The following is a 25270-nucleotide window of genomic DNA, read 5'->3' as shown; positions in this document are numbered from 1 at the left end:
GACTTTTATATATACCCCTGACTAAAACTTGGGGGGAGGGGCAGCTCAGGAGGGGGTGCTGGGGTGGGGGGCGTGGAGGTGGGGGGGCCCCCACAGTTGCTTGGGGGGTACCATGAGTGTTCAGGGGGTGCAGCACGGGAAGATGCGGGGTGCTGGGAGAGGAGTCTGGGGGGCCTGAAGCAGGCTCCATACCCGGCTCCTGGGAAGAGGTGACCCTAGCTCCACATGCTGCCTCTGCTCCACCCCAAGCCCCGGTTCTGCAGCTCCCTTTGGCTGGGAAATGTGGTCAATGGGAGCTGCGGGTAAGCACCACACCCTGAGCCCCCCACACCCAAATTCCTGCTGCTGGGGAGCAGGGGGCCCCCAAGACTGCCCCTGCAGTGGCTGGTGAACCTGGCCTGGGGCTGCCTTAGCTGCTTAGGTGCACCGGCTGCTGCAGAAGTCAGAGATGATGGAAAGTCACAGAATCCATGACAAACATGGAGCCTTACCTATAACCTCTGGCTGAATCACTGAAGTCCTCAAATCATAATTTAAAGACTTCAAGTCACAGAGCATCCACCATTTACACTAATTTAAACCTGCAAGTGACCCGGGCCCCATACTGCAGAGAAAGGTGAAAACCCCCCAAAGGCCTCCATCAATCTGACCTGGGGGAAAATTCCTTCACACCCCAAATATGGCAGTCAAACCCTAAGCATGGGGGCAAGAGTCACCAGCCAGACACCTGGGAAAGAATTCTCTGTAGTAACTCACAGCCCTTCCCATCTAGTATCCCATCACCAGCCACTAGAGATATTTTCTGCTAGCAGTTGCAGATTGGCTACGTGCTATTGTGGGCAGTCGCCTCATACTCCATCAACTTATCAAGCTCAGTCTTGAAGCCAGTTATTTTATTTTTTTGTCCCCACTGTTCCCTTTGGAAGGCTGTTCCAGAACTTCTTTCCTCCAGTGGTTAGAAACCTTCATCTAATTTCGAACCTAAAGTTTTTGATAGCCAGTTTATAACCATTTGTTCTTGTGTCCACATTGGTGCTTAATTTAAATAACTCCTCTTCCTCCCTCTGATATATTTATAGAGTAATCATCTCCCCATAGCCTTATTTTGGTTAGGCTAAATAAGCCAAGCTCTTTAAGTCTCCTCTCATAAGGTAAGTTTTCCATTCCTTGGATCATCCTAATAGCCCTTCTCTGTACCTGTTCAAGTTTGCATTCATCTTAAACATGGGAGACCAAGAATTGCAGACAGTGTTCTAGATCAGGTCCCACCAGTGCCTTGCCTGATGCATCCTAGGATTGTAGTAGCTTTTTTCATGGTCGCATCACATTGGCTCCTCATAGTCATCCTCTCGTCAACCAATACACCATGGTCTTTCTCCTCCACTGTCACTTCCAACTGATTTGTCCCCACTTATAGCAAGAATACTTTGTTGTTAGTCCCTAAATGCATGACTTTGCACAATTAAATTTCGTCCCATTTCTATTACTCTAGTTTTCAAGGTTGGCCAGATCTTCTTGTATGATATTCTTGTCCTTTTCTGTTTTGGCAATACCTCCCAACTTTGTGTCATCCACAAATTTTATTAGCACACTTACTTTTTGTGCCATGGTCATTAATAAAAATGACATGCTACATTATTTTAGAGGAGGAAAAACATCTTTCTTCCAAGATCAGTGCACACTCAGGTACTGAGGTAAAAAGGCTATTGCAGCAATTAGTATTTGTTCCCATTTGTCTTAAAGCTAATGTGGTATTTTCTTGAGACCTGTCAGTTTATAGGAAAGATAGTTATAGATTGTTGGAACCTGGATGCAATTTGTTGACAAAATTACTTTTACTGTTTTCTGGTTTCCACTAATCCATCTTTCATCAGTTTTCAAATTGATGAGAATGTGGATTCAGAAAAATGTGCAGCTTAAATTTCTCTTTAGTTTATTAGTCACTGCACTGTCCTTTTTTTTTTTTTTTTTTTTTTTTTTTTTCTTTTGCTGTCTTGCAGTTCCTGTTTGTTATTGTCTGTGTGAAGATGTAGGTGTGGTTAAGTGCCACAGAAGCTGTAATCCTGTTGGTTCTAAAACCATTTACTTTAAAATTGTCTATGAATAGTTGTGGTAAGAACCTTCTTGAACCAAAGCACTTAATATATATGCCCATGTATGTTTCTAGGCTAGCAAAAGGATCTGAGGTTCACGACCTTGGCGAAGCAATGGTTATGGTTATGCCTGTGCTTGGACTGGTGCTTCCACCTTTGGTCTAATCAGTGATGCTGCAGCAGTGATGAACCATAGGTCCTAAGAAATGAAGAAATTAGTTGCTAATACTCAGACCTGAAGCTGAAAGTTCAATTGAACTGGTGTTGCTTAATACATACTTTTACATTGCCAACATTTCTTCAAAGGGTTTGTGAACTCCTTGCACATTTTCTCTTGTTCACCTATGCCAATCCATGAAATAATTTAGTCCATCCCATGGTTTGCTGCACATTGGGCTACCCACATTTGCCATCCTTGCCTGTCAACTGCCCTTCATAGAATCATAGAAGATTAGGGTTGGAGGAGACCTCAGGAGGTCATCTAATCCAACCCCCTGCTCAAAGCAGGACCAACACCAACTAAATCATCCCAGCCAGGGCTTTGTCAAGCCGGGCCTTAAAAACATCTAAGGATGGAGATTCCACCACCTCCCTAGGTAACCCATTCCACTGCTTCACCACCCTCCTAATGAAATAGTGTTTCCTAATATCCAACCTAGACCTCCCCCACTGAAACTTGAGACCATTGCTTCTTGTTCTGTCATCTGCCACCACTGAGAACAGCCTCGCTCCATCCTCTTTGGAACCCCCCTTCAGGTAACTGAAGGCTGCTATCAAATCCCCACTCATTCTTCTCTTCTGCAGACTAAATAACTCCAGTTCCCTCAGCCTCTCCTCGTAAGTCATGTGCTCCAGCCCCCTAATCATTTTTGTTTCCCTCCACTGGACTCTCTCCAATTTGTCCACATTCCTTCTGTAGTGGAGGGACCAAAACTGGATGCAGTACTGCAGAGGTTGCCTCACCAGTGCCGAATAGAGGGGAATAATCACTTTCCTCAATCTGCTGGCAATGCTTCTGCTAATACAGCCCAATATGCCATTGGCCTTCTTGGCAACAAGGGCACACTGCTGATTCATATCCAGCTTCTTGTCCACTGAAATCCCCCTTTTCTGGAGAACTGCTGCTTAGCCAGTTGGTCCCCAGCCTATAGTGGTGTATGAGATTCTTCCTTCGTAAGTGCAGGACTCTGCACTTGTCCTTGCTGAACCTCTTCAGATTTCTTTTAGCCCAATCCTCCAATTTGTCTAGGTCACTCTCGAACCTATCCCTACCCTCCAGCATATCTACCTCTTCCCCCAGCTTAGAGTCATCTGCAAACTTGCTGAGGGTGCAATCCATCCCATCATCCAGATCATTAATAAAGATGTTGAACAAAACCGGTCCCAGGACTGACCCCTAGGGTATTCTGCTTGATACTGGCTGCCAACTAGACATCAAGCCGTTGATCACTGCCCGTTGAGCCCGACAATCTAGCCAGCTTTCTATCCACCTTATAGTCCAGGGGTTCTTCAACTGGGGGTTGGGACCCCACAGGGGGTCATGAGGTTCTTACATGGGGGGTCACAAGCTGTCAACCTCCAATCCAAACCATGCTTTGCTTCCAGCATTTATAATGGTATTAAATATATTAAAAGTGTTTTTAATTTATAAGGGGGGGTCGCACTCAAGAGGCTTGCTATATGAAAGGAGTCACCAGTCCAAAAGTTTGAGAACCACTGTTACAGTTCATTCATCCAATCCATACTTTTTTAACTTGCTGGCAAGAATACTGTAGGAGACTATATCAAAAGCTTTGCTAAAGTCAAGATATATTATCAAAAAGAAAAGGAGTACTTGTGGCACCTTAGAGACTAACAAATTTATTAGAGCATAAGCTTTCGTGAGCTACAGCTCACTTCATCGGATGCATTTGATATAATAGATATATTATGTCTACTGCTTTCTGCATCTCTCCAAATCTTCCCATTTCATGTTAAGGTGCTTGATGTCGTTCCAAACTGTTCATTTCCGTGTTATTCGCAGTCTTCCTCTCTTTTTGCCAATCCATGAAGGCAAACCTAAATACCAGAATATCTGTGTACATCTAGTGGAATTACTCTTGATATTCCTGGACCACATTATACTACATGGAACCCTTTAATGGGTTACAAATTGATTAAATACTGTGAAATCCATTGCTCAAATAGAGCACATTTTAAAGTTATTTGTCTTTTTAATTTTTTATTATGGTTCCATTTTAGTGCAAGTAAGTTTAATTAATGCTGCCCAGCAAATCCCTGAGTAGTTTTCTATAATTGTCAAACAATGTCTGATCCATAATTCTTAGTATATATTTGATCTGTTACCCGGGGTTCTTTCAACCCAAAGCTCTTGGTAACTTTTACTCCGTGTGAGGTGGTGTCAGGAAATAAATCCGGGGAAACATGGCTGGCCGACCGATAAATGGCTGGCACAAACAGGACAACACAAGAGTGCTTTCACTTACAACTAAACTTTACTTACTCTCAAGCACTTACACGCGTCCGCAACAGATTAATAAAACACCCCCAACCCTTGATGATTACCGAATCTGACTGTGGCTCTCGAGTGGCACAGCAGCAGCCTTCCGGTGGCCTAATCTTCTGGTGGGGACCACAAGATGCATCCAAGGGAGAATTCCTGAAATAAACCCTTCCAAAAAGTCCAGCTAACCCAAACTTTCCCCCCTAATTTATATATTAGTAATACAATGACGTGTCACATAAAGAAAACTTATTAAGGAAGCAGTTTCAAAGGTCATGCAAGAGGTTTCCTTCTGGTCATCGATTAACCAGGCGTGTTTTTTTTCAGAGTTTGCATGTCTTGAGGCCCTGTCAGACACATTCCTGAGGGCACATGGACAAGCTTCCTGTTCTTCTAAAATGCATGTATCAGCAATTTCAACCCACTTCTTATCAGGAAGGACGTGGGGTCAAGCTGCCCTTTCTGTGGCACTTTGGTTATGCTAAGTCTGCTGCATGGCCATTTTATGGCCTGCTGACTTGGCTGTTTTTAGCAATAAGCAATAGTGGTTTCAGGCACTTTACTGGTTTGCCAAAATCTCCCCATGCAGTTCATGCTTTCAGAAACTTAAGTATATAACAATTACATTGAGAGGAATATCTGTAGGTGAGGATTTTGGTGCCATCTAGTGTTTGTAAATGAAAAGGGTAATTTAGTGGATATTTTTCAACCAACATAGTACTGTACAAAAGCATGACAAACTCCTAAGCAGAGCAGTTCAATAGGATGTTGTCAAATAGCTTTGTTTTTCTTTCTTTATCTGAAATGCTCTTTTAAGTTAGGAATGAAAAGCCCATTACATTTCTTGATCCTCTTCCGTTTCCCAAACTTCATTCACCCCTCTGTGTATTTGAATAATACCTGCTTTTACTTGCAGAGTTTTATGAAAAATACTCATTCACCAGTAGTGTTTCCCTTAAGTGATATTGTTTTTAATTTTTTTAATCTTTCTGCCCTCCTGTCCCCCAAACACACAACGTACAAAAGCATGGAATATCATAAATGCCAGTTGAAAGTCGGTGGGAGATGTGGGTTTTCTGCACTTCTGGAAATCAGACCACTTATTTAGGTTCCTAATTTAAGCACCAGTTTCTGAAAATGTTTGGGTTTAATTTCCAGCTAAGAATTTCAGTGCTTTTATAGGTTTGTGTGAGTGTCTTGTTTGTGAACTCAAACCTGGCTGAGTGCATGTGGATATAGTTCAGACTAAATGCTGCCAGAATACCAGCACTTCAATCTCCATTATATTGGTCCATAGGAAGTAAAACTTAATTTGCAGACTAAATCAAAGTACTAAACAGCAATCCAAAAAGGCTGTTGAACTGTTGCACATGCACTCCGATACTGTGTTAAAAATCATGAAATATCTGTTTTTACATAATGAGAGCATTAGTATGATACTTGCCTTGTGCAAGTCTATAACTAAAAACCAAATCACTTTATATGAAGCTCAAAGCAAGAGAAATAACTAAATGTTACTTTGTATCAACATTATCCGATTGGTTATTCATTTCCCATTGATTTCAAATACTCAAGTCTGTAGCACAGTCAAACATAAAGAGCAGCCCTGCACCTATGTAGTACCATCAATGAAAGAAAGCTAACTCTGAAGAGGCTTCAAAATTTCTTTCAGAAATACATTTTACATTAAGTCAATCCTGATTAAATTTTTATGCTCTAAGTGCTGTTCAGTTTGTCTTATCTTGCCTCTACTACTGGCTGAAAGGAGAAAGGACACTTCCCAGTTAAGATGAAGTGTTTTCCATTGAAACTGTTCAGACGGTACAAATCTGCAGAATTTCCTTATGGATGGAAAACTTTGTGAATTTTAATTATGAAATGAGACCAGTAGTAGTGCCTGTTACTTAGCATTATGCAGTCAAGTTCTGTGGTAGTTCACTTCAACCTGCATCACCCCTGCTATTCTACTCTTTGGTCTCTCCTGAGCAGCAGCTTCCCCTTATGCTGGCTTTTGTGATAGTCTTATAATGTTAGACAGTTTCATTAAGGACTTAATTTAGATAACCAAACAGATTTTGGATCCCAGTTGTCCAGAGGCAGAAGGCTAGACCACTGCCTGGTCTTTAGGCCTCTTTATTAATAAACATTCTATAGTTGCATTAGTGACTTCTAGTGCACCTAGTGTGCTCTTTGTATTGTGTGTGTATTAAAACACAAAGAACAAGAGAGAAAAAGGGACAGATTTTAATTGTATACTTACAAGAATTTTACCACTGGCTACAAGAGATACCTACCACATCAGGGTTTGTTTGTTAATTTTAAATGACTAATAAAGTTATATCTGTTCTAAATTACTGTAGGTGAGAAGGGTAGGTGTCCACAGCAGAAAATAGATTAATTGTATGGACACTAAAGAGAGTACAGCTTTATCATGCTTAAGAGTTAAACCATTTAAATAATAATAATAATAATAATAGTACCTAGCTCTTACATAGCAATAACAACAAAAAATTATATCTGGCTTCAGAAAGCAAGAATTTAGGAATTACCTTCTTCCAGGCTAAAAAGAGAGTTGGTCTAGAGCTTCAGTAACAGCAAAATCTGTGTGCTGGTTGGTGACTAATGTTCCTGAGTGCTGAAGAGAAGCTATTGCCCAGCCATGTATGTCAAGCTTAACAAGGGGTCAGTTTTGGGTGGTTTTTAATGGAGTTCGTCTCAAATGAGAGAAAAACTGGAAAAGATGGTAAATCTCATTTTGGTAGTAACCAGCCTACATTCAATTACAGTTTAAGGGGGGCATTTAACATTTTACAATACGAGAGATTTACACATTCTGGAGAGGAAGCTGAGTATTAAGATGCAAATCACTAATTTAGCACCAGCCACAAGAGCACACTTTGATATCACTTTATGAACTTCTCTTTCTGGTTTGTTTTTATAATATGACACATCAAGTCTTGGCTATGTTTCTAGACAGAATTGGGGAACTTTTTGGCATGCTCAATATTGATAAACCCAATTACTCAGAAATCATGACTCAGGCCCAAAAAACCATGAGATTTTAAAAATATTTGGGATTCTTCTGGATTTTGAGTCTTTAGGTTATATTTGTGTCATGTTTTCAAGCTTTTCTCCACATTCATTAGGGCTAGAAACTCATTTTGAATGTTCAGATTTGTGATTCCTGGATTGGGGTCTTTAAGAATAACTCAAAATATGATAAAGCATCTCTGCATGCTGGTAAAATAATTGGCTCTAAGATTGTTTATATTTGGTAGGAAAAGCCTTTTTATGCTAATACTTCTGCATTAAGTACTCCTGAGGAATTCTGCACCGCTGCGTGCACACCTAATTCATGTGACCCACAGAATTTTTTTCTCTGCAAAAAAGTGCTGCAGTTACATTTTTCGCCCACCATGGGCTGCTGTGGTGCCAGGACAGAAAGCTGCTGCTCTTGCCCAGCAGCAACCCTAGCTGTGGATAGGGAAGACAACAGGCTGGGTTAGGAAACACAGGATATGGGGGAATGAACAGTGTGGGGCACATGGGGCTGCTGGAGGGTCACAGACTGGGGCGGAGGCTGAATGGGAGATGGAGTGCAGGAACACAGCGGGGGTGGGGGGACAGGGGTTGAATGCCAACCCAACAACCCTCCAAGTTCACACCCAGGCTCCTTCCTGGCAATTATTTCCCTCTCCTTCAGCTCCTCCATTACCTCTGACTCTCCCAAGCCTTTGCACTGCTTCTGAGAGGGGCGGGAAATACAGGTCTGTATTGTAGTTTAAATGAATTATTGCTCAAAGTTCTGTATTAATATGCCTAGCAAGGAATCTATTCGTCAAAAAATATTTCCTGAATCTTTTTTGTTGTCTGTATTGTTACAGACATACTTGCTGATGGGTATTTTGAAATGAACCACCAAAATAATGGAAATTGGTATGATTATACTGTGTTTTTTTGACAAATAAAATATGCAGAATTTTTAATTTTAGGTGCACAATTCCCCCAGGAGTAAATAAGAATAAAGAATGAGTCAAGGCTGTTTTTAAGGATTAAGGCTTTTGGGAGGTATTTCTGGTATTGAGATTTCCTTCAATCTCTTTCTGAGCTTCTTAACTACTTCATTAGAGGTGTAGACAGAATGATAAAGCACTTCATGTTTCCTACTTTCCCAAGGAAAATGAAATGTATAGTTGACAAAAAAATTAAGGTTATAAATATAACAAGATGACTGAAGTTTTCATACAAGCTGTGTCAGAAATCTGCATAGGTGGGGGGAAGGGAAAGACCGATTTTTGTAGAAATGTAAATGTAACCCTTTCACCTTTCCATTTTCTCATAAGAGCAAACCATCTTAAGTTTGTCTGGTGAAGTCTCGCTGTAAGCATGAATTTTATAACCTCTGGCAATGTGACAAAAAAGCAAGATTGAGGTAGTTTAGCTTTGTTGCAAAAGCCTGTGTATAATGTTGTAGTATTGATACATTTCAAGTTTAGCCTAGCTGCTTTGAGGAAAAGCTGATTTCCTTTGTACTGGAGATTCCTTTCCCTACCCCTCCGACTCCCTTCGTTCTGTGTGGTACTAGCAGCAAGGAAATGTTTGTAAAACTAAGGAGATTGAACTGAAGAATTAGTGTTGGAGTATTAGTAGCTTAGTTACAGATTGCACTGCGTCAGTCTGCTCCACACCCAGAAGACAGTCATGTAACTTAAGTCCTGCTGCAGTTGTGCAGCAGACAAGACTGCAGACCTCTGGGGAAACTGATGTTTCATATTTCAGACTGTAGATTTCTCCAATTGCAGCTATTCTATTGGTATGCATAATTGATAATCACAGCTGGAGGGTAGATCGTGAGGAGAGATGGACAGTCAGCTAAGCAGTTGGAAAGATAAGGGTATTTGCTATTTATTTAACATTTTTATTAAGCTAAACTGGTTATTTTTCAGTAAAAGAGACTTGTAGCATAATTTTTTTTTAAAGTTGTAAGACATGTTAAAGTATGTAAAAATGCTAAAGGTCTAGAGTAAAAGGAATAAATGATGACCAATACAAAGTAACAAAAATATTTAAGAAAGAAAAATAGCTTATATGACACACTGCAAATATCTTAGCTGGTTAGATTTTTGCAGTCCTACATAGCATAGCACAGAATAGCTTGGTTCAGTGTGTACTGCACAAAAGTCAATGCAACCCTGATTTAACCAATATGTTGCTTTCAAAGTTTTTAAGTCCTGTTAATTGTTAATGCAATCGAATTGTTAATCTAATGAGGTTAAGTGTACCTGTGTGAAGTGTAATCTAAGCTATGTTGGTCTCAGGATATTAGAGAGACAAGGTGGGTGCAGTAATACCTTTTATTGACAAGCTTTCAAGCTTACACAGAGCTCTTCAAGTCTGGAAAACGTACTCAGTGTTGCAGCTAAAAGCAGGATGGAATATATTGTTTAGCCTAAGTAATTAACACACATTTTAAGGGACTGTGGCAGGTTCGGTCACAGAGACCCGCTTGGGACTGTCACCTGACGTGCTGAAATTACCTCTGAGCATGTTTTCCACTGCCAGCTTGGGACTCCAGAACCTTGCCTTGTTGAGCCAGACATGCTAGTCTGCTGCAACACAGACCCAGGTCTGGTCCACACCCCCAAAGCTGCAGACTTTAACCAAAAACTGCTCAGCAAGTCACTTATCTCCAGCACGCAGAGATAAGTTCCCAATGGGATCCAAACCCCAAATAAATCAATTTTACTCTGTATAAAGCTTATACAGGGTAAACTCATAAATTGTCTGCTTTCTATAACACTGATAGAGAGAGATGCACAACTGTTTGCTCTCCCAGGTATTAATCACTTACTCTGGGTTAATAAACAAAAGTGATTTTATTAAGTATAAAAAGTAGGATTTAAGTGGTTTCAAGTAATAACAGACAGAAAAAGTAAGTTACCAAGCAAAATAAAACAAAACACGCAAGTCTCAGGCTAATACATTAAGCATCTGTTTACAGATAAAACCTCACCCTCAGATGTTTCAATAAGCTTCTATCACAGACTGGACGCCTTCCTAGTCGGAGCACAGTCCTATCCCCTGGGTACAGCCCTTGTTCCAGCTCAGGTGATAGCTAGGAGATTTCTCATGATTGCAGCCCCCTTTGTTCTGTTCCACCCCCTTTTATAAGTTTGGCACAAGGCGGGAATCTTTAGTCTCTGGATCCCCACCCCTCCTTCTAAATGGAAAAGCACCAGGTGTAAGATGGATTTCAGTGACGTGGTCACATGTCCTGTGAGACCCCAAGTCTCCATTCTTTCCAGCCTGACTCACAGGAACACAGAAAGGCTTACAAGTAAACAGAGCCATTTACAACCAATTGTCCTGGTCAATGGGAGCCATCAAGATTCTAAACCACCATTAATGGCCCAATCTTTGCATAATTACAACAGGACTTCAGAGTAATACTTTATATTTCTAGCTTCAGATACAAGAGTGATACATTCATACAAATAGGATGAGCACACTCAGTAGATTGTAAGGTATCATTACAAAGCTTATAAAGAGACCTTTTGCATGAAGCATATTCCAGTTATGTTATATTCACATTCATAAGCATATTTCCATAAACATATGGAGTGCAATGTCACAGGGACCGACCGTTCAAGGCGACATGACCTATTAACACCTCTCCAGTCATATAGGGGAAATGGGGGAAAAAAAACTGGAGGAGGGAGGAGTTAAATGTGTTATAGATTATTGTAATAAGTCATAAATCCAATATCTCTGTTCAGTCCATGTTTTTAATGTCTAGCAAAGTTAAGAATTTAAGTTCTCGGGCTTGTCTTTTGAGGGTGTTATGCAGGTTTCCTTTGAGGATGAAGACCGAGAGGTCAGATAAAGAGTGATGGCTTTGCGAAAAGTGTTCACCCACAGGTGATATGGTGTTCTTGTTTTTTATAATTTTTCTGTGTGAGTTCATTCAAGAGCATAGTGATTGTCTAGTTTCACCCACACAGTTGTTTGGCCATTTACTGCACTGGATGAGGTACACCACATGTGATAGGCATGTGTAGGACCTATGGATCTTGAGAGTTGTGTTGTGGGGGAAGTCGATGATCATAGCAGTGAAGCTATGTCTGCAGGTTTTGCATCTGTTATTTGGGCAGGATCTGATGCTGCTTTGAGTTGTTTCAGAGTAGCAGCCGTGTTAGTCTGTATTCGCAAAAAGAAAAGGAGTACTTGTGGCACCTTAGAGACTAACAAATTTATTAGAGCTTAAGCTTTCGTGAGCTACAGCTCACTTCATCGGATGTCTGATCTGGCTTGCCTCTGATGATGAGCTTGGATATGTTGGAGAGTTGTTTGAAGGCCAGAAGAGGAGGTTCAAGAAAAAGATTTATTTCAGGGTGTGGTTCCGAGTATGGGTTGTAATAGTTTGATGATACGCTATATGGGTTCCAGTGTAGGGTAGTAGGTGACAACTAGAGGTGTGCGGTTGGAGGGGGTTTTATTACTATATTGAAGCAGATTCTTTTGGGGTATTTGGGTGACTCATTCCATGATGCAATCTACTTTGGTGGAGTGTCCTTATTTGGGGAAGGCAGTTTTGAATGTAAGGTGTACATCTCAGACTTCCTTCTTGAAGCATAATATGTGATCCCTGAGTGCCTGACTGTAGATAAGTTTCGGAGTAGCAGCCTTGTTAGTCTGTATCGGCAAAAAGAACAGGAGTACTTGTGGCACCTTAGAGACTAACAAATTTATTAGAGCATAAGCTTTTGTGGGCTACAGCCCACTTCATCGGATGCATAGAATGGGACATATAGTAAGAAGATATATATATATATACATATACACACACACACACACACACACACACGTAAGTTGGAAGTTACCATACAAACTGTGAGAGGCTAATTAGTTAAGATGAGCTATTATCAGCAGGAGAAAAAAACTTCCGTAGTGATAATCAAGATGGCCCATTTAGACAGTTGACAAGAAGGTGTGAGGATCCTTAACTTAAGGAAATAGATTCAGTATGTGTAATGAGAGACTGGGAGTGGCTGGGTCATTACACATTTGAATCTATTTCCTTAAGTAGCCCATGAAAAGTTATGGTCTAATAAATTTGTTAGTCTCTGGGGTGCCACAAGTACTCCTGTTCTTTTGACTGTAGATAACAGGTTTCTTGGTGTGTTTGGACTGGTTACTGGATCCATGAAGGTAGGTGTGGTGGTCTGTGTGTTTCTTGTGTATAGGTAGGGCCCTACCAAATTCACATTCCATTTTGGTCAGTTTCACTGTCATAGGACTTAAAAATCATAAATTTCATGATTTCAGCAATTTAAATTTGAAATTTCACAATGTTGTATTTATAGAGGTCCTGACCCAAAAAGGAGTTGTGTGTGAGTTCGCAAGGTTATTGTAGGAGGGGGTTGCGGTACTGCTGCCCTTAGCGCCACTGCCAGCAGCAGCGCAGAACTAAGAATGGCATAGTATGGTATTGCCCCCCTTACTTTTGTGCTGCTGCCTGCAGAGGTGGGCCCTCAGTCAGCAGTCACCACTCCCCGGCCACCCAGCTCGGAAGGCAGCGCAGAAATAAGGATGGCAATACTGTGACCCTCCTCCCCCCCTAAAATAACCTTGTGGCCCCCGCCCTGCAAATCCCTTTCGGGTCAGAACCCCAATTTGAGAAACACTGGTCTCCCCTATGAAATTTGTATAGTATAGGGTAAAAGGACACAAAAGATGAGATTTCATGAGGGGAGACCAGATTTCAGGGTCCGTGATGCGTTTTTCAGGGCCATTAATTTGGTAGGGCCCTATGTATAGTTGTCTGTAGGGTACCATCATTGAAGCTGATCATGGTGTCCAGGAAGTTGATGTTAGTGTGGGAGTGTTTTAGAGAGAGTTTAATGGATAGTGATGGAAATCTGTTTAGGTCGTCTGTCCAGAGGATGAAAATATCATTGATGTATCTCAGATACATCATTGGTTTCATGGTGCATTTGTCTAGAAATTCTTCAAGATGGCCCATGAAGAGGTTGACAGTACACCAGACTCTCTTTTTATAGTCTATTTATATTGTATGCTTAAAAACATTGTTTACAATCTCTCTGACTGGATCACAAATAAGTATTTTTATGACTAACTTTCAGAATTTGCCAGCATAATCTACAATAGTTTTAGATAAATATGTAGTTGAGTTTAAAATAGTGTGACCTTAGTCCACTAACCACCAATCTGCAATCACCCTTCTGAATCTTTCTGAATCATTTAGAAGTACTCTGTAAGAATTTAAGTCCTATTTGTATGTGTGAGCTTCAGATTTTGTCCTGTTAAGCTTTTTAGATCTACATACTCAGAAATAACTTCTTAAGGGGCCCTGTTAAGCTTGGTACTGGTATGTCCAAGTTTGACTATTTTTATAACTGGCTGTCAAGGTTCCTTCCCCACTCTGAACTCTAGGGTACAGATGAGGGGATCTGCATGAAAAACCCCCTAAGCTTATTTTTATCAGTTTAGGTTAAAACTTCCCCAAGGTACAAACTATTTTACCTTTTGTCCCTGGACTTTATTGCTGCCACCACCAAGCATCTAACAAATATAACCGTGAAAGAGCCTCCTTGGAAACGTCTTTCCCCCCAAAATTCCCCCAAGCCCTACACCCTCTTTCCTGGGGAAGGCTTGATTAAAAAAAATCCTCACCAATTTGCATAGGTGAACACAGACCCAAACCCTTAGATCTTAAGAACAAGGAAAAAGCAATCAGGTTCTTAAAAGAAGAATTTTAATTGAAGAAAAAGTAAAAGAATCATCTGTAAACTCAGGATGGTTACAGGGTAATCAGATTCAAAACATAGAGAATCCCTCTAGGCAAAACCTTAAGTTACAAAAAGACACAAAAACAGGAATATACATTCCATTCAGCACAACTTATTTTATCAGCCATTTAAACAAAACAGAATCTAACGCATATTTAACAAGATTGCTTATTAACCCTGTACAAGAGTTCTGTACTTGCATTCTTGTTCTGGTCCCGGCAAAAGCAACACACAGACCGAGAGAACCCTTTGTTTCCCCCCTCCCCCACTTCCAGCTTTGAAAGTATCTTGTCTCCTCGTTGGTCATTTTGGTCAGGTGCCAGAGAGTTAATATAGCTGCTTAACCCTTTACAGGTGAAAGGGTTTTTCCTTTGGCCAGGAGGGATTTAAAGGTGGTTAGCCTTCTCTTTATATTTATGACACGCCCCCTGTTCTGGGCCAAGGTGCTCGAAGCACCACAGGCCTGGCAGGAGTACTGTGAGAAAAACGAGGCTTACACACAGCTGTGAGTTATTGGCTTTATTGAAGGTTAGTGACCCACCTGCAATGGGGACTCCAAGTGTTGCAGTCACGGGGGCGGGGAACCCAGCACACCGGAGCTCTGCCTGGGACGGAGTCCAACGGAGGGGCAGACAGCATTAATAAGCATTACACAAAAACAGCTCATGAATATAGAATTAGGTACTTTTCAAAGGGGGGCTTTCCGCTACCTGGCGAAGGGCCATGCAAAGCATCTGTGTCCTTCAAGAACTATCTATTTTGCAATAACAAAGCAGCTATGTCCTTTAAGAACTATCTATATCCCACAGTAATGAAGCAGCTATCTATGTCCCACAGTAACCTCTTGGCTCGAGAAAATGGAAGTTCCCTGGCTAGGCCGTAACAAAGTCTTGCGCAGTCCCTTACACTCCCCAAATCACAGATAGGGTGAAATGCTGGCTGTGATTTCTTCCTGGAGCTCCAGGAGAAAACAGAGTTAATAAGACACATGCACCTCTAAATATACTACCAAGTATATAAAGACTAACAGTAATTTCCACATCTCAAAGACGATTTTAACCAGTTGATTCCATGAAACTTTCACGGGAGAGTGCATCAGCCACTTTGTTAGAAGCTTCTGAGATGTGTTGGATGTCAAAATCAAAATTTTGGAGAGCTAAACTCCACCGAATAAGTTTTTTGTTATTTCCTGTGGTGATATGAAGCCACTGTAGCACAGCATGGTCGGTTTGCAGGTGGAAACGCAGTCCCCAAACATATGGGCGTAGCTTTTCCAGAGCGTAGACAATGCGTAACATTCTTTTTCACTGACTGACCAGTTGCTTTCCCTCTCAGACAGCTTCTTGCTGGGAAACACGGCAGGATGGAACTCTTGATTCGGTCCTTCCTGCATTAAAACTGCTTCCACACCATGCTCGGACGCAATGTGGTTACTAGGAACGGTTTGTCAAAGTCTAGGGCCCTTAGCACAGGGTCAGACATGAGTGTCATTTTAAGCTGGTTAAAGGCCTTCTGACACTCTTTGGTCCACTGAATGGCATTTGGCTGTTTCTTTTTGGTTAGGTCTGTCAGTGGGGCGGCAATTTGGCTATATTGCGGTAGAAATCGCCTGTAATATCCGGCCAAGCCTAAGAAGGATTGAACCTGTTTCTTTGACTTTGGGACAGGCCACTTTTGGATAGCATGCACTTTGGCCTGTAGGGGGTTGATAGTTCCTTGTCCCACCTGGTGTCCAAGGTAAGTCACTCTGTTTAGGCCTATTTGACACTTCTTAGCCTTAACAGTTAGTCCAGCCTTCCTTATGCGCTCAAAGACTTTTTGTAGATGTTCCAGGTGTTCTGCCCAGGAATCCGAAAATATGGCCACATCGTCAAGGTAGGCGACTGCATAGTCTCCTAATCCCACTAGGAGACCATCTACAAGTCTTTGGAAGGTGGCGGGTGCATTCCACAGTCCGAAAGGGAGTACATTAAATTCATACAGTCCGACGTGTGGTGATGGCAGACCTTTCCTTGGCGGATTCATCTAGCAGTACCTGCCAGTACCCCTTGGTTAAGTCCAAGGTAGAGATGAATTGGGCCTGTCCCAGTTTCTCTGATAGTTCATCTGTGCGTGGCATTGGATAGCCGTTTGGGCAAGTTACAGCATTTAGCTTACAGTAGTCCATGCAAAAATGTATCTCCCCATCTGGTTTGGGAACTAGAACCACGGGAGATGCCCATGCACTGCCAGAGGGGCAGATTACACCCATCTGTAGCAGATCCTGGATCTCCCGTTCTATAGCAGTTTTAGCTTGAGGAGACACCCAATAAGGTTGGTCTTTAATTGGGTGAGCATTACCTGTGTCAATGGAGTGGTATGCCTGTTCAGTTAGTCCTGGAGTGACTGAGAACGTCGGCGCGTAGCTAGTGCACAGCTCCTTGATCTGCTCTTACTGCATACGTCCAAGGGTCATGGAGAGGTTCACCTCTTCCACGCTACCAGCACTTTTCCCTTTGTAGTAGACACCTTCAGGCCATTCAGCATCATCTCCTCCCTGGGCTGTAAACTGACAAACCTTTAATTCTCTGGAATTTAAGGGCTTTAGAGAATTAATATGATACACCTTAGGCTTTCAGTTGGAGGTGGGGAATGCTATGAGATAATTAAGAGCTCCCAGGCGCTCCGGGACCGTGAATGGCCCTTCCCATGACGCTTCCATTTTATGGGCCTGGAGCGCCTTTAAGACCATGACCTGGTCCCCTACTTTGAAGGAATGCTCTCTAGCATATTTATCATACCAGGCTTTTTGCTCTTTTTGAGCATCCTTTAGGTTTTCTTTAGCAAGGGCTAAAGAGGTTCAGAGGGTGTTTTGTAAGTTGGTTACAAAGTCCAGAATTTTAGTTCCTGGATAAGGTGTAAATCCCTCCCATTGCTGCTTCACCAACTGTAATGGCTCCTTAACCTTGTGGCCATATACAAGTTCAAATGGTGAAAACCCTAAACTGGGATGTGGTACAGCTCTGTAGGCAAAGAGCAATTGCTGCAACACTAGGTCCCAATCATTGGAGTGCTCATTTACGAATTTGTGTCATGGCTCCCAAAGTCCCATTAAATTTCTCCATTCTCCAGGCCATTTGTTTGAGGATGGTAAGGGGTGGCAACCGAGTGCTTTACCCCATGAGCGTCCCAAAGGCTTTCCATAGTTCCTGCCAGGAAATGAGTTCCTGCATCTGTGAGGATGTTGGAGGGCCAGCCTACCCTGGCAAAAATGTCTGGCACACACTTTTAGCCCTGGCGTTGCTTAGAGCTACTGCTTCTGGCCATCGGGTGGCAAAATCCATGAAAGTCCATATGTACTGCTTCCCTCTGGGTGTCTTTTTTGGAAAAGGACCCAGAATATCCACACCTACTCGCTGAAATGGAACTTCAATGATGGGGAGTGGCTGGAGAGGGGCTTTGACCTGGTCTTGGGGTTTTCCCATTCTTTGGCACACCTCACAAGACCGGACATAGGTAGAAACATTCTTGCCCATTCCCTCCCAGTGGAATGATCTCCCCAAACGGTCTTTGGTCCTGTTCACCCCAGCATGGTCACTAGGATGATCATGGGCTAAGCTTAAGAGTTTGACCCAGTACTTAGTTGGAACTACCAACTGTCTCTGAGGATGCCAGTCTTCCAGGTGTCCACCAGAAAGAGTTTCCTTGTATAAGAGTCCTCTTTCTACAACAAACCTGGATCAATTAGAAGAGCTGAGAGGCGGTGAGTTGCTCCGTGCCACCATCCAAGCTCTTTGGAGGCATTTATCTGCTTCCTGTTCAGTCTGGAACTGTTCCGTTGATGCTGGAGACATCAGTTCCTCATTGGATTGTGGACCTATGCTTGGTCCCTCTGGAAGCGATGTAGGGGATGGGGCTGTTTCTGTTGACTGTGAACCGCTGTCCACTGGTGCACTATGTTGGGGTTCAGGCTCCGGCTGAGCCTCTTGTGTAGGTTATTGGCTGCTGCCAGTTCAGGTTCGGTGGGGCCCTCTGGGGTTGGGGTTGCAAGTACTGGATTCAGTGCTGGCAATGGGTCTGGTGCTGTTTGTTCCACCGGTTCCGGTTCTGGGACTGGCTGTCTGGGTCTCTGGGACTGGATCAACTACTGCTGTTAGACGCTGTCATGGGGTCCGGTTCCATCACCTCTAACCAGGTCGTGGTAGAAGTTTCCGGAACATAGCTAGGCGTGACAGCTTGCTTAGCCTGGCTGCGGGTGAGTATTCCCACCCTGTTGGCTAGCTTCACATGATTGACCAAGTCTTCCCCCAACAGCATGGGGATGGGAAAATCATCATAGACTGCAAAAGTCCACGTTCCTGACTAGCCGTTGTACTGGACAAGCAACTTGGCTGTAGGCAAATTGAAAGAGTTGGACTTGAAGGGTTGAATCGTAACTTGGATCTCTGGGTCGATTAAATTCGGGTCCACTAAGGAAGCATGGATAGCCGACACTTGCGCTTTGGTGTCCCTCCACGTGGTGACCTTCTTCCCGCCCACACTCACAGTTTCTCTCTGCTCTGAGGGTATCTGGGCTGTAGGACCTCTGGTGTGATTCCGGTGCAATGAACTGTAATCTGTTGGGGTTCTTGGGGCAGTTGGTCTTTACATGCCCCGGCTCATTACATTTAAAACATCAGCCAGCTGACGGGTCACTGGGGCAAGGTGGGTTGCTGGAGAACGGTGTGGCAGGATGATAAGGTGTCTGGAGTATTCCTTGGTGTGTAGTTAGGGCCTTGGGCTGCCCCGTTAGTAGGGGGTGGTCTGAGGGTGTCCCATCTGGTATCTGCTCCAACTGCATCCAGGGTTGTTCCTCTCTCCTCCCTCCACCTGTTTTGTTTTGGCTTGCCCCGCCTCTCTGGCAGTCTGGGACAGTTCATATCGATCAGCATAAGAAGTTAGACTTTCTGCTGAGTCCATTTCCTTATCCCTTATTTCCTCCTTGGACATAGCTCAGGAGCAATTCCTGAATATCAAATCACACATTCTGTCAAAGCTAGTGACGCCCCTTCCTTGGACCCATTTATCTAACAGATCCTTCATCTGGTTTAGATAAGCCACATTACTTAGTCCAGGCCCTCTCTTAAGGTTCGAAAGTTTACTCTCTAAAATTTCAGATGCAATTTGAAATTGCTTTAAAACCAAAACCTTGAACTTATTATAGTCAGAAGCCTCATCAATAGGCACCTTATTGAATGTGTCCAGAGCTCTTCCAGTCAATTTTGCGACCAATGTGGTCATCTTGTGAGCTTCAGGAATTTTATGGAGAGTGCACAGTCTCTCAAAGGTGAGAAAATATTCAGCAATATCACGGGATTCATCATACTGTGAACATAGTCACTCCCATTTGTGGATTGTTGGGGAAGGATTGTTAGGGTTATCCAGTAGATTCCATTCAGCCTTTACCTTCTCCATCTCCAGTGCATGCTTCCTCTCTTTTTCCCTTGCCTCCATTTCTTTTTCCCTTGCCTCCATAGCTCTCCTGTGGGCAGCCTCTAGGGCTTTTTCTGCCTCTTTCACTGCCTCCAGTCTGGTTAACTCCAATTTCTGTTGTGCCTTGGTTTCTGTCATGTTAGCCTCTCTGTTTTTAACTAACTTTGCACCCAAGCGGTTAGAAATAAAACAAACAAACAAACAAAAAAATAGGTTGTGCTGTAACCGGATTCCTATGCTCTTTGATAGTGATTGTCAGTCTACATAAAAATCCTTAAAAAACAAACAAAAAAAACCCTAACACCTTTGTCTCCAGACAAATAGTCAGAAAAGCCCTCTAGTTGCCCTTAGGTAAAAAAAACAACAACTTCAGGTCTGTGAAGACATGTGAATTTCCCTGCAGGAGGTTAACTACCCTGCCTTTAGGTAGAAAAAACTCCAGCTCACAAAAGACAATTCCCTTTTGTCTCTGCTCTGGCCCCCAAGCAGAGACAAAAAAACAAACAAACAACCTCTAACTGCTTTCATTTTAAAACCTGCTTTCCAGCAGCCCAAAGGGAAAAAAAAATGTCCTTTTTTAAAATCTGTGCTTTTGGTTCAAAAAATCTCAAATTGATTTTGGAATGATTTCAAGTTAATCCCACCCCTACCACCATGTCAAGGTTCCTTCCCCACTCTGAACTCTAGGGTACGGATGAGGGGACCTGCATTAAAAACCCTCTAAGCTTATTTTTACCAGCTTAGGTTAAAACTTCCCCAAGGTACAAACTATTTTACCTTTTGTCCCTGGACTTCATTGCTGCCACCACCAAGCGTCTAAAAAAAATATAACCAGGAAAGAGCCCGCCTGGAAATGTCTTTCCCCCCAAAAAATTCCCCCAAGCCCTACATGCCCTTTCCTGGGGAAGGCTTGATAAAAATCCTCACCAATTTGCATAGGTGAACGCAGACCCAAGCCCTTGGATCTTAAGAACAATGAAAAAGCAATCAGGTTCTTAAAAGAAGAATTTTAATTGAAGAAAAAGTAAAAGAATCACCCCTGTAAAATCAGGATGGTAAATACCTTACAGGGTAATCAGATTCAAAACATAGAGAATCCCTCTAGGCAAAACCTTAAGTTACAAAAAGACACAAAAACAGGAATATACATTCCATTCAGCACAACTTATTTTATCAGCCATTTAAACAAAACAGAAACTAACGCATATCTAACTAGATTGCTCATTAACCCTTTACAGGAGTTCTGACCTGCATTCCTGCTCTGCAAAAGCAACACACAGACCAAGAGAACCCTTTGTTCCCTCCCCAGCTTTGAAAGTATCTTGTCTCCTCATTGGTCATTTTGGACAGATGCCAGAGAGGTTATCTTTAGCTTCTTAACCCTTTACAGGTGAAAGGGTTTTTCCTCTGGCCAAGAGGTATTTTAATGGTGGTTAGCCTTCCCTTTATATTTATGACACTGTCTTTCCAAGTTCATATGGGTTTTGGATTGTTCCCCCTCCCCGGCAATATATGCCAGCTGCCTCACACCCATGAGGTACCCTACAATAACCACCTGTGCGTGCATATGTGGATAAGGGAGGAAGAAACCTTCAGTCAGGTCATAACTTCCAGTTTTTATGCCTTTTAGTAGAAGTTCAAAATTTCTAAAGCATAGAAAATCCTTACTAGTATCATTTGAAATGTTTAGGTTGTATGGTAAACAATACTGCCAACCTCAAGCATTCAAAATTGCACGTGTCAGGCCGAAAAAAAATGACTTAATTTAAAAAGCTTTTTGTTTTTTCATTTGCCTTCACATTTTTCAGTCTTTAGGGTACTTCTTGGCCATGTTTTCAAGTTTTTCTCCGCAACCATGGGAAACTTACCTTTTCCACTCCCCTGCCCCCTTTTTCTAAATGAATGCTGAGACTCGCATGTAATCATTCCAGAATATGGAGCTCTAAGAAAAACACCAAATATCATAAGACTTGCAGTGTGACATTTTCCCCTCCTCTTCCCCTAAGTAGTTATACTGGTGCAATCCACTACAACAGTATTTTGGACACCGTTATAGCAGTATGTCTTATTTGCCTTCCAGTAAGGCAAAAGCTACACCAGTATAAGCACTTTTATACTGATATAACTGCATCTGGGGACGTTGTACTGCTTTAATTATACTAGTATAGTAATTTTTGTGTAAAACAAAACAAAAACCCCATACCCACAAATTTGTGTTTTTTCTTTTAGATGTAAAGTTATTTATTTACATAACATTTCAAACTGTACATTTTCAGCACGATCTCCTTACATGGGCTTCAGGGGAGGTCTCGGTGTAGCACCAGCAGGTCTGAACCTGGGCAGAGGGGCATGGTCCTTTCAGGCCTCCCAGGAACAGTTCTTCAGCTCCTTGATATGGATGGCACAGCTGATGCAGTAGTTTAGCTTCACATAGAGCTTGGCCAGCACATATGAATCAAATTAGGGAGACAAAGTGAGCTGGGAAAAGTAGGCTGACAAATCACTTCCATTTTACTCTGCTTTTTCAACTACACGACCTGTGTCATTGCTTTTAAGTCTCCACCCAAGGACTGGGTAAGTTCTTGAAACCTGTTAGTGCTGTTCATGATAAGGTTTGCTACAGGAGATGGAGCTATCTCACTTTAAAAGAGACATATGTTTCTATCCTGCTTTCCTCTAGTATTCCAGGCTCTGCTGGTCTGCGAAATATGGGGCTAAGTCCAAAAACTGGTTAGACCAGTTTAGTCTGGTCCCAAAATAAATATATCTTTTGACATAACCACCTGCTGGGCAGAAGCCAGAGACCATATGTGGAGAGTCACATGCTCCACCAGATTTTTGCCAGGGCTTGCTGGCCCTTCTTCGTCAATTGGTACCACCGGGCCCCCTTCCTGCATAGTAACTGCTGGAACTGGCAAGCTGGGAGCTGCGGCCATGGGGCAAGGCAGTGGCAAGCTGCAGGAAGAGCTGCTGCTTTTGCTGCTGCCTCTCCCTATGGAGCTAACACCTGGGAGCCGGAGGGAGGTGCTGCTGAGGGTAAGAGGGGGAGCATAGAATCATAGAATCATAGAATCATAGAATATCAGGGTTGGAAGGGACCCCAGAAGGTCATCTAGTCCAACCCCCTGCTCAAAGCAGGACCAAGTCCCAGTTAAATCATCCCAGCTAGGGCTTTGTCAAGCCTGACCTTAAAAACCTCTAAGGAAGGAGATTCTACCACCTCCCTAGGTAACGCATTCCAGTGTTTCACCACCCTCTTAGTGAAAAAGTTTTTCCTAATATCCAATCTAAACCTCCCCCATTGCAACTTGAGACCATTACTCCTCGTTCTGTCATCTGCTACCATTGAGAACAGTCTAGAGCCATCCTCTTTGAAACCCCCTTTCAGGTAGTTGAAAGCAGCTATCAAATCCCCCCTCATTCTTCTCTTCTCCAGACTAAACAATCCCAGCTCCCTCAGCCTCTCCTCTCTCACAGCATGCCTGTGGACATGTAAATTGTGCCTCCCCACTCTCAGCAGGCACCAGTCATCTCTGGCAGAAGCCCTAAGCCCCACTGCACCGCAGAACCCCGAGCTCCCTCCTTGCAAGTCTGGCAGGCAGAGAATTGGGTGGCAAGGGGGTGGAGCCACTGCGAGCCTCACTTTAATTGTAAAAGAGCTGCATGCAACTCACAAGCTGCAGTTTGGCCACCCAGATCTAGACCCTCCCTGTCAGATGTTTGTCTAGCCTGTTCTTAAAAAATCTCCAATGATGGAGATTACACAACCTCCATAGGCAATTTATCCCAATGCTTAACTACCCTGACAGGAAGTATTTCCTAATGTCCAACCTAAACCACCCTTGCTGCATCTTAAGCCCATTGCTTCTTGTCCTATCCTCAGAGCTTAAAGAGAAGTTTTTCTCCCTCCTCCTTGTAACAAGCTTTCATGTACTTGAAAACTGTTATCATGTCCCCTCTCGGTCTTCCCTTCTCCAGACTAAACAAACCCAGTTTTTTTAATCTTCCCACATGGGTCATGTTTTCTAGACCTTTAATCATTTTTGTTGCTCTTTTCTGGACTTTCTCCAATTTGTCCACACCTTTCCTGAAATGTGGTGCCCAGAACTGGGCACAATACTCCAGTAGTGGCCATATCAGCACGGAGTAGAGTGGAAGAATTATTTCTTGTATCTTGCTTACAACACTCCTGCTAATACATCCCAGAATGATGTATGTTTATTTTTTACTCATATTTAGTTTGTAATCCACTATGACTCCCTGATTCATTTCTGCAGTACTCCTTCCTAGATAGTCATTTCTCAATTTGTATGTGTGCAACTGATTGTTCCGTGCTAAGTGGAGTACTTTGAATTTGTCCATATTGAATTTCATCCTATTTACTTCAGACTGTTTGTCCAGATCATTTTTGAATTTTAATCCTATCATCCAAAGCACTTGCCACCCCTCCCAGCTTGGTATTATACACAAACTTTATAAGTGTACTTTCTATGCCATTATCTAAATCATTGATGAAGATACTGAACAGAACCGGACCCAGAAGTGATTCCTGTGGGACCCCACTCGTTATCCTCTTCCAACTTGATTGTGAATCACTGATAACTACTTTCTGGGAATGGTTTTCCAGCGAGTTATGCTCCCACCTTATAGTAGCTCCACCTCGGTTGTATTTCCCTAGTTTGTTTATGAGAAGGTCATGTGATACAGTATCAAAAGCCTTAGTAAAGTCAAGATATACCACCTCTACCACTTCCCCTCTATCTACCAGGCTTTGTTACCTTGTCAAGGAAAGCTATTAGGTTGGTTTGACATAATTTGTTCTTGACAAATCCATGCTGACTGTTACTTATCACCTTATCATCTTCTAGGTGTTTGCTAATTGATTGCTTAATTATTTTTTTCATTATCTTTCTGGGTACTGAAGTTAAGCTAACTGATCTGTAATTCCCCAGGTTGTCCTTATTTCCCTGTCTATAGATTGGCACTATATTTGCTCTTTTCCAGTCCTCTGGAATCTCTTCTCATCTTCCATGACTTGTTGAAGATAATCGCTAACGGATCTGTTATCTCCTCAGTCAGCTCCTTGAGTATTCTAGGATATATTTCATCTGGCCCTGGTGACCTGAAGATATCTAACCTGTCTAAGTAATTTTTAACTTGTTCTTTCCCTGTTTTAGCCTCTGATCCTACCTCGTTTTCAATAGCATTCACTATGTTAGATGTCCAGTCTCTACTAATCTTGAAATGAGAGAAAAAGGTGGTACATTGGCTCGTGAATACATGTATTTTTCAGGTAGTATTTGCCTTCCAGTTTTGGAATAGTCTAGTAATTATGGTGGGTTTCCAGTGTTCTTTGGGTTCTTTCCAGTGTTCTGTTATTGTTACAGAATTCCCCCAGAAGTAAGATAAGGGAA

The 25270-nt window shown here is 42.5% G+C and overlaps 1 protein-coding gene across 4 annotated transcripts in view; it reads left to right on the top strand.

Moving 5' to 3' along the window:
* Positions 1–25270, top strand: part of RTN4 (reticulon 4) — a 73525-nt gene that overhangs the window by 27985 nt on the left and 20270 nt on the right. The window contains exon 1 of one of the 4 annotated variants that reach the window (XM_043512314.1): positions 9316–9490. The exons of the other annotated variants lie outside the window; for them this stretch is intronic. Coding sequence (XP_043368249.1) covers positions 9457–9490 — 34 coding nt within the window. The 5' untranslated portion in view covers positions 9316–9456. Of the gene's footprint in view, positions 1–9315; positions 9491–25270 lie in introns of those variants that run through there. 4 annotated transcript variants of the gene reach the window in all.

This window comes from Dermochelys coriacea, chromosome 3 (genome assembly GCF_009764565.3).
Source record: "Dermochelys coriacea isolate rDerCor1 chromosome 3, rDerCor1.pri.v4, whole genome shotgun sequence".
Classification (NCBI taxonomy): domain Eukaryota; kingdom Metazoa; phylum Chordata; order Testudines; family Dermochelyidae; genus Dermochelys; species Dermochelys coriacea.
This window is presented reverse-complemented; position numbering and strand designations above follow the sequence as displayed.